The sequence below is a fragment of the Acyrthosiphon pisum genome, chromosome A1, assembly GCF_005508785.2.
Source record: "Acyrthosiphon pisum isolate AL4f chromosome A1, pea_aphid_22Mar2018_4r6ur, whole genome shotgun sequence".
Lineage (NCBI taxonomy): Eukaryota > Metazoa > Arthropoda > Insecta > Hemiptera > Aphididae > Acyrthosiphon > Acyrthosiphon pisum.
Window position 1 is genome coordinate 2,786,086 of NC_042494.1, and position 10,729 is coordinate 2,796,814.

Here is a 10,729-nt window from a genome sequence, read left to right on the forward strand (position 1 = left end):
CCAGTACAAATCCTGTATCACAACCAAATACTACATTATGTTCTGAAGAAGACAAATCTTTTAATGATGAATTTATTCAACAGTTCAAGAGATCACTTGCTCTACAGTTACACCACCTAATGATCAAACACCAGCGGTAAATCTACCATTTGTACAAAATACAGATATTCAATGGACTAATAAGCCATTGATGTCTAAACCTTTAAACGTTCAAGCATTAGTTCCAAAAATATCAACAACTCGTCAAACATCAACTCCCATAGAATATTTTATGAATTATTTTCCTGAGGTAGAGTTTGAAAATATGGCAAAATATACTAATCTGTATGCTTAGCAAAAATGTATAACCCAAAGACCATCTTGTTGTCACTCCCCAATAAAATATTGCATGTTATGATAAAGTGAAAAAAGTGATGAGTGAAAAATAACAAATTAACTTATCAACATGCAATAATATCATGAACATAATTAAAATCAGAATATAACCAAAATTAACACTATTTAATTGTCTCACCTTCATAATAATTTATACTTAAGTTTAGGTACCTATACTAGGTATTTTAAATCCCCTATTAAATCATTATTTTATTCTTTTAACAAATTACAATCATAGTATACCTAATAAATGCTTACAATGCACCTATAAATATATGTTTGAATAAGTAAATGCTTTTTTTCACAATTTAAAACTTTTTTAACTAATTATTATTTATTTTATTTCAAAATCTAAGCACTATATATTACACATTTTAATGAAAAATAAGCTAAGTAGTAGTGCTTTTAATGTTATGAACAACTGAGTACCGGATGATTGTGTTGATCCTGTTTCAGTCTTTTCAGTTAGTATAATTGTGGCGCCTGGATTTAGATCAATCCACTCTGCTGTTAATATTGATTTTCTAAAAATTAAATACTATATGAATTTGCATATTTTATATTGTTGTATATTATATTAGATTGCTAATATTATTTGTTTAATGCAAACATCCTCCACAATTGAATATTCTCTCCTTATTTTTACAAAATTATTATGTACTAACCCGGTGTCAAAATTTGAGTTTACTGATCCAACCACAACAGTTAAAGAGTCACATAAATTTGATATTTTGTCTGATAAGCGTACACGCTGTGTATAATTTGTATCCATATTGATAATTAACGTGTAATTCTCATGTCCTGGTAAAAATCTGGAAAATTTTAGAAAATAATTATTAATAATCGTTTATATCTAAAAACTCATACATTATTTATAGATAATTTAAAACTATTTTTCGGATAAAATGTAAAAAATGAAAGTAAACACCGTGAGGGAGCTACAAAAGTTTCTGTGGGGGCTGTAGCCCCCATAGCCCCCATAGCCCGGCCCATACATACTATGCCCATGATTTTAACAAATTTATTTTTAACTTGTGATCAAACTAAGAAATCTAGAGAAACAACGGTTTATATTTATTGAGAGGCACTTATGAGGCCGATAATTTGCATGAGACCATTATAATTCATAAGGAAGTCATTGTTCAAATTTCAAGTTTCTATCACCACGGGAAGTGCATCAAAAATCATTGCATTTTTTTGTTACGCAAATTTTTTATGACCCCTAGACCAAAGACATAATAATGTCAATAAACTTCAATAAAATGCTACCTAACGATATTAATACTAAAAATTATTTTACTTTCTTGATTTTTAATCAAGTAAGCATGATAATTGAAATGAAAAAAGTCTGAATTTTGAAAACTTCAAGAATTTGTGTTAAATAGAAAAATAACAAAAATGTAACTCAGTAATGATGAATAAGTGGATAATTTAGCTAGCTTTAATATAAAATATTTATAAGAGAGATTTGAAATCACACCCAAGCGGCATAAGTGGTTGAATCCATAAAAACGTAGGCGTGGACATTCCCAAAATTTCTATTTTTTTAACTTTTCTCCTAAACTATGATAGCTAGAAAGTTTGTTGATAACTTATTAAAAAGGGATTATCAAGAAGACACAAAATACGGAATTAAATTTTTTTTTTAATTATTTAAATGTTCACAGATAAAAAAAAAAGAGTTATTTTTCACTAGATTTTCATTTAGCGAGGTATATTTCCGAAACTAGAGAACAGATTTTGTTGTTTGGGGTCTTGTCCGATTCACATTGGCTAAGAGAAGTACAGATAAGATTTTCAGAACTTTATCTTCAATTGTTAATTCACTACAAAGCTGTAAAATGAAAAACATCAAAAAACGCCCAATAAAATTTGTTTTATTTTTGTCATGTTCTTTAGTGAATTAACTATTAAAGATAAAGTTCTGAAAATCTTCACTGCAGTTCTCCTAAATAATGGGAATCTAACAAGGCCTCAAACAACGAAATCCGCTTTCCGGTTTCGAAGATCTATCTCACTAAATGAAAATGATTTTTTGTTGGGCTGTTCACACCGACATTTTTCTGGATTAAAATTTTTATACCGCTTGGGTGTGATATCAGTTAATACATATCTAAAAATTAAAAATCAAGAAAATTTACATGCCAATTCCTGACTTGGCAAGCGTTTTTTTTTTAATATTGTCTTATAATGACTTCAAATTATTAAAGTTATATAAAAAAAAAAAAATTATAACGTAAATTGTTGTTGAGATAACACGAATAAGTACATTTTTAGATTAGTTTTGAAGCTAAACTACATAAAAATCATTGCTTATTTACCTGTTTAAAACAAACACTTTATCGTTAAAAATATCAGTCGCCAGACCTCCTCTTTTAAACGTTTCAGTCTGCCGTAATTTCGATACTGTTTTGAAAAAGTTCAAATAACTTTTAGGATCGTAGCTTTCAGACTGCACATTTCTCGTGACATAATCTGGGTGTACCGCTACCCATGGTTCATGTGTACCATCGGAGAATCCTAAATAATATAATGTATTATTCAAATATTAATTCATAAAAAGTGATATAATGTCAAAAATAACAATTTTTTTCAGTATTATATTATTGTTTGTTATTATAGATAGTCACATCTCTTGAATCTTAAATCTTGATCTATGTATTTCTTACATATTAAGTATAATTATACAATGTGTCCCGTGAAGAAATAATCAGCCGGCGTCATATTATGATAGTATACCTTAAGTTATAGAAAAAAAACCTATTAAAGAGTCTAACTGTTTTTATTTATTTTTAAGCTATTTTATTGTGCTATCATCTAACATACATAGTCAAACCAGAAATGTACAAATTATTTTTATTAAACTGAAAAAAGTAAACAAAAATTAGAAAAAATTAGCACTTTTAAAGGAAAATCTTGTAGACATAACTCCAAAATAACGCATTATATACTACAGTTACTATAGTTTTTATTAGATTAGATAAGCTAGTGGTTTTACAATGGTGTTTATTTTTTTATTTTATTTTTATCCTGTATACGAAATTTTTACCTGCTTCGATTTCAACATATAGTACCTTATCTTTTAGCAAATTGGATCAATATGGTACTTTATAGAGGTCATTTTTCGATTTTCTCAATAGTTATTTATGTCACGGAAAAACTAACGACAAATTACGAAAGACCGCTTAAAATGGGATTTTCCTTTCTAACGCTTTGTTTATCACCATAGCAACGAATAAAAAGTTAAGATATTATAGTATTAATTCAACTTAATGGCTTTAATATAAATTTTTATACTACCATAGTACATTTCAATATAAAAAATCCAACGGACAAACCGTCTCTGCTCAGAATCATTTTTCGTATACAATGGTATGACATCATTGAATTCAAATTTAATACAATCCATTACAGTGACCCACTTGTAACCTACTTTACATCAGAGCGACATCCACTTACCTGTTTTTTTTTTATTTTGTTATTCAAAAGAATTCTACTATTTTTAATTTAATGAAAATAATTTGTACTTTTCTGGTTTGATTGTTGTATGATAGTTGATAGCACAATAAAATAGCTTTAAATAAAATAAAAATACTATAAAAAGTTGAAAAGTTTTGAAGAGTTTATGGTAGGATTGGTTTGTAAAAAAGTTGAATTGACCATAAAAAAAAATTTTAAAAAAGTTAGACCCACCCTTTATATGGGGTTTTTTTCATAACGGATGCATCATAATATGACACCAGTCACTTCTATACGAGATATTAAAGAGAACATTGTAACAACACATCATTGTTTCTATTAAGTGCAAATTTTATATTTCGTACGTTTACTAGGCCGAGACAACATACTTATGGGTGTGACTTACATTTTAATTAATAAACTAATATACGACTACAATGCTACATAGATGATAGATATAAATATATAATATATTTTAAATAGTAGTGAGTATTTTTGACACGTATAGACTATAATACCACTATAATAGGTACCTACCAGCGTATTTCGTATCATCCCACTGCATAGGTCCTCTTGCAAAATTAATTTTATCTGGTATGTTTTCCATTCCGATTTCTCCTCCATACAGAACTATAGATACACCCGGTAGAAATAAAGACAAAGCGTTCAATCCATCAATTAATTCTGTACCGTAAAAAGTAGAAAATCTTGGATGGTCGTGGTTTTGGAGCTAAATTATTATGTTGAATTATGATCAAAATAATATTAAGAGCCGTAATAATAACCCATAAAATGTGATATTATATTCTTTTTAAAACACTATTTTTTTTATACCTGAGTATTAAAAATAATTAAAATTAAAATATTTTTAAAATATATATATATTATTTACTATTATTGTGAATGTAGGTATATTTTAAGAAGATACCGACACTCCTAAGAACGCGAAGTGAATAAGATCACGATACAATTAATAGCTTAAAATATAAGTAGTTTGAAAATTAAAATTAATGATTTACAGACATCTAATGATGATATCAAAAAAGTCCACAAGACATCGCTATACTAAATAGCATTATGAATAGAATTATATAGGTACCTACCTATTATAATTTAAAAATATGCCAAATATTTAAAAATAAAAGTATAATGTTATATCTTACATGCAATTATTATAATTAGTATATTATATTATAACTTATAATATGAAATACCACTGAATTAAATGTTGCTCCAAATGGCATTTTAGTTATCCAAGTTTCTATTTCCGTCTCAAAATCTTTTGGAATATTACTAACATGATCTTCCAATAAATTAAAATTTGTTGGTACTTCAGCTCCACTAGTGTAATAGTTATATAAAACACTATGATTGGTATATGATTCAGTCATTATTATCCTGAAAGAAGACCTTATTTAAAATTATAATGACATTATTAACGATTAGACCCTAAATATAAAATACGTTATTTGTAGCAATAATTAATCATATATAGCCACATAGGTAGTTTGTAAACATTAGAATCTATTGCAAATATTGTGTAATGGCTATTAAGTTTGCTTATATATTAATTAAGATTTCTTTAATTAAGGTGGATGCTGTCTTCATGTTGACACTCTGTAATATACCCATCTTACACATTATATACCTTACGGATTTGGTACACAGTGATAGTGACTTGGTAAAATATCTTTTACTTAGCAAATAATTGCCTCAATCTATACAATTGTAAGGAAACAAATTGCACATTGGGTAATCCACATTTAACATACAAAAATCATGATTTCAAACATTATTAACATTTTCGAATATACCTATAGTTTTTACATAATTTTAATTTATTAAATAACAAAAATTTCACAATTTAAAATTAATGAATAAAATTCAAATTTTTAACTAGTATTTTATGAGTTATTAGTAGGTATTTAAAGTTTAGATGATCCGAGTGGAGTGGTACATGGATACACTGTAAAATATTGGTCCACTACTCAACTCATCTAAACATTAAAGTTTAAATAATAATAATTAATAAACTACTTGTCCGAATTTTGATTTTTGTAGATTGAAATACTCTGAATAACATCTTGCTCCGAAATATAAAAATTAAAAAATATATTTTATCATTCGAAAGATTACGAAAAAAACCACATGACAAGGATTAAAAACAGTAGAATATCATTTTTTTTTCCAGACATGTTGTTTTGTAATGTTTAAAAGAAACATTTTCAAAAACGTTAGCGTTTTCTGAAATAATTAGTGTATTAAGTAAAATGGATCACCTCATATATAATATATTAATATATATTATTTAATAATATTTTGTATTAGCCTATATTATATGATTTAATACATATGTCCAAATACCATTGGTGCAAATAGGGGATGGGCTTGGGGGGGACTTAGTCCCCCCAAATGTCGGTCAAGTCCCCCCAGTTCAAAAGTAAATAGTACTAATTTTTATATTCTGTGGTATTAAGCAATATGGCATATGGTGAAGGGGGCTTGATTTCCCCCAAAAAATTTAGTCAATATGCCACATATCCCGCTATAAAAATAAATAAATATCAAACTAGAAATAGGTCTAATAAAAAACATGCTTTAAAACGAAGACTAGGTGTATTAAATTAATTAGATAATTTCTCAAACCTTGTATGATGATCTTTTTGTTTGAATTCATCTAGTAATAAACGCCATTCTTTAATCAAATCATATACTTCGAATTGATCTCCTGTATAAATATGATCTAAATTAAAATAATCAACCGCTGGATTACTATTATTTAATTTTGGTTCGTCTTTCAGTGATTCGCTTTCGTATACATGTTTTAACGCATCGATTCGAATACCATCAATTCCTAATTCTATCCAATAGTTCAAAATATTCTTCATTTCTTCGTGAACTTTTTTGTTACGAAAGTTTAAATCGGGTAAATTATTAATGAACTGAGCGTAATAAAACTGTTTGCGAGTATTATGCCAAACCCAAGAACTGTCTCCAAAAATCATTTGCTAAAAATAATTGAACATTAATTAATTAAACATATTGTATAGGTGGTACTAGAGGTGGGCCAAACTGTTCGATGTTTGAAGAATCGAACCAAACTGTAGGTGTTCGCATAGGTGCAACTAGGGGGGGGGAGCTAGGGGGCTAAGTTAGGTAAGTAGTTAATTTCACTGCATTATAATAATATTACCCGTGGATCTACAAAAAGTTAATATAGAGAAAAAAAATATTTGTTATCAACAATATTCTTTGCGATAAAAATTAAAAACCAAAAACATATTATTATGGCATACAATTACTAATGAAAAAATTCTAAGGAAAAAATTTTTTTTATTAAAATACTATATCTCTATTCAATCATAATGTGGGTTTGAAAGGATTAAATGTTTTTTTTTATTCAACCAAATGTACCATAGTGCCTATCAATCTGCTGACTGTTTATGTAACATAAAATAAATGAAATACCAATGTAAATTTAATATATTTTTTTTTTTAGTCAGCTACCTATCAGCTACAGTTCTTTTTTATAAATTATCTAAGTTTTTTATTATAATTTTTTCTTGAAATTATCTATTATCTCATCTAGATGATTATTTGATTATCTATGCCTAGCACTGCTGTTTGAGCACCTCCCGGGGCTGGTCCTAGGTATCCCTTTTTAAATTAGCCTACCTTCTGCCCAGAGGTCTAATATATTTACAGTGAAACCTGACTTAACGGACACCTCTATTAGCGGACAAAATGACCAGGTTCCGGCAAAAGGATAGGCATTCCAGTGTATTTTGACCTGTCTATAATGGACTCCTTCTATATTACGGACACAACACTAATATTTACCCCAGCGATTTTATAACGGACAAAAATACTACGAAACATAGTCAATAAAGAACGAAATTAGGTAATTAAGTAAAAACATGGATTACGACCGATTACGTCATTATCGGCAATTACGATTAACTGAGAGTAGGTACATATTTAATTTATGAAGTTGATATGAAGGTTAATACAATTTAACAGAAATAAATTCAGATATAAATTGCAATACATATAATTAATGATAACTATAAGTAGGTATCTAATGAATTTAATCAATGTAAATGAAAACGCGTGCATACAATACGTCGACGTACGATCGTGTCCATGTGAAACGACCCTAACGTTTTTATTCAGTTTTCGCATTACACTACGGTTTCATTACAACGGTTCATATTTTTCTAAGCAATGCCACCTCCCGTACCACGTAAAGCTCTAAATTTAAAACAAAAGGTGGAAATTATTCGTTTTAAAGACTCTAGCGGCGGTTGGTCTATTCGTAAACTTGCTGACAAATTTGGCATCGGTAAAACGCAAGTGGCCGAAGTTTTTAAAAATAAAGAAAATATTTTACGTCGATACAACAAAAATGCCACAAACGAAAAACCTATCAACACCGGACACCTGTCTATAACGGACAATTATTTTAGTCCCGTGACTATCCGTTATATACAGGTTTCACTGTATAAATATATAAAAATATCTGATCCCGTGCACTTCGATCGTTGCCCATTAAAATTGCCAACTCTATATGAATAATGTGTTTTATATCACCATGGCAACCATTTATATACAAAACGTTCCATCGGAAATCTCAAAATAATATATAACTGGTTACCATGGTAATATGGAGACATACACAGACGGAAATCTCAAAATAATATAAAAATGGTTGCTGTGGTAATATGGACACACGCACACAGACATACATTAATTTTTATAAATATAGATTTTAATTTAAGCCATCCTAATCGGCGTTTTCCGTAAGATTCACTTGTAATTATACGAGCAGTATACCTATATCAAGTAGACAATCTACCTTATCTACCTACGGTAGATTGTGGACCCCGCGAGGTGCGTACGTAAGTATATAACTTATTTAACTCTTAAGTATCAAAGTTCTACCAAGATTGACGTTTTTACTTAATTAAACCTAAGGAGGATATCCTATATAGGATACAATCCGGCGGTATTTCATCGTCCGGAAAAAAATATCAATTAACACAAAATCCTAACGTAACCTAACTGTACTAAAATCCGATGAATAAAAATGAACCAAACATTCAATTAAGTTATGGATTTTGAATTAAAACTTTTTTCCTGTTAATAAAAATATTGTGTAAAAACATTGGTCAGGTCAGAATAAAGTCACATTTAAGATGTGTCAGTATTCCAGCTGAAAACTATATTTTATTTAAATCAGAAATAAAGACATTTGAGCTCATACTGTCTTTAATATTCTATAAATCAAAAATGTAAAGCATACTAAAATATAAAGGATGAAATTCTGCAAATTTTGATGGTAATAACTCGATATAAACGTTTGAAAAAAAAATTTTTGAGTTGTGTCATTATTCTGTCAGAGGTGCGTAATATTACGTTAACATTTAATTTTAACTATCAAAATTCTACATTTACAAGTGCTAGTCGAGCAAGAAAAAAGTAAGCTCCGAAAGAATATTCTGAATATTATGTCTCTAACGTAAATATAATATAGTATGATGTGATACAATCCTAATCTAATTACATTTTAAACATTACCCAGTTATTTGGCACGATGGGAGTTATACTGTTATTTTTTATCACTTCCTCTTGATTTTTAGCATCTTTCCAAATATAATAATCTGCGTAATGAGTTTCATTATTGGCAGACCTTTTAAACCAAATGTGTTTATCACTGCTATGATTAGGAACAAAGTCCATGATAACTTTTAAATCTATAACATTATTATTTTGTGTTATATTTAAATATAACTAAGTAATAAGTATAATGGTTTGAGTTTAGTTCAATAATATAATATTGTTACATAAAACACATTATTCACATACTTTTTGAATGTGCAGCGTTTATAAGATCTTTTAAATCATCAATTGTACCAAAAACATGTTGTACTTCTAGATAATTGGTTATGTCGTAGCCACCAGATTCTAAAGGTGATTCGAAAAATGGCGTCAACCAAATAGCGGTTATTCCTATATCGACGAGGTAATCCAATTTTTGAGTTATACCTGTTAGTGGAAAACGATTTTTTTTAACAAAATTAAAATAGATATCAGTTATAATATTAATAAAAAGTACCTTTAAAATCGCCTGATCCATCACCATCTGAATCTTTGAATGACAGCGGGAATATTTCGTAAATTATAGCATTTTGCCACCAATCCAATTCAACAGTTGGTCGTAGTATTACTTTACAATACATTAATTGTATGCTAGTAATTAACAAAAAAGTCCAACGCATTATTTTATCAGCTATTATACCATCTAAAAACAATACAGTGATTTATTCAAATCTACACGGATGCCTTCAAGTCCGAAAATAGTGCTTACTTTAAAAGTTTACTTCATAGTGATTTCATAATTGCAACTACTCGTATTTATATGGGTAGGCAGTGTTCAAGACTGGTTCAAAGTAGAAAATACATATTTATTCTACTTATCTAAGTTATAAATATATAATACTAACTTAAACATAATATAGAATTGGATTAAAAGTGAATGCAGACATTTGTATTGTCTCGTTAAGACAATAGAACTATAATATACAAATATTAATAATTATATCCACTTAATATTTTATGGTATATTCTCTGTTAAATGCTAATAAAACTAATCATGTATTGTCGGTCCACTACGTGCTCGCTAACACTGAATCAATACGTTGCATTATTTTTAGTTGTGCCATGAAACATAAGTTATTTAATATAAGATATTTATTTATATTTTTGTTGTTTTTTTTTTTAAAAAAAACTTAGTGACTGACAGCTTTAAAGCATCTGACAGTTATGTAATTAAAATTCAAACAATGTAAAATAAAAATTTAAGAATCAATAAATAATTATTAAAATATTAGAATCA

At 28.2% G+C, this 10,729-nt stretch overlaps 1 protein-coding gene across 1 annotated transcript; it reads right to left on the bottom strand.

The window, feature by feature from the left end:
• Nucleotides 1-690: 690 nt before the first annotated feature.
• On the bottom strand, nucleotides 691-10,237 carry LOC100161946 (maltase 1-like). Its single transcript, XM_001949388.5, has 9 exons — nucleotides 9,950-10,237; nucleotides 9,700-9,879; nucleotides 9,412-9,587; nucleotides 6,481-6,842; nucleotides 5,049-5,232; nucleotides 4,372-4,564; nucleotides 2,697-2,895; nucleotides 1,041-1,187; nucleotides 691-899 (listed from the first exon to the last, which is right to left on the bottom strand). The coding sequence occupies exons 1-9, from the start codon at nucleotides 10,110-10,112 to the stop codon at nucleotides 734-736; spliced, it is 1,770 nt and encodes a 589-aa protein (XP_001949423.2). The 5' UTR covers nucleotides 10,113-10,237; the 3' UTR covers nucleotides 691-733.
• Nucleotides 10,238-10,729: the final 492 nt, after the last annotated feature.

Excerpts from the sequence above, each read along its gene's own strand:
- LOC100161946 (XM_001949388.5), bottom strand. The coding sequence starts at position 10,112 with ATGCGTTGGACTTTTTTGTTAATTACTAGCATACAATTAATGTATTGT. Across the intron at positions 9,880-9,949 it reads TGGATCAGGCGATTTTAAAG|GTATAACTCAAAAATTGGAT; the intron begins GTACTTTTTATT and ends TTCCACTAACAG. Across the intron at positions 4,565-5,048 it reads GAGCAACATTTAATTCAGTG|CTCCAAAACCACGACCATCC; the intron begins GTATTTCATATT and ends ATAATAATTTAG.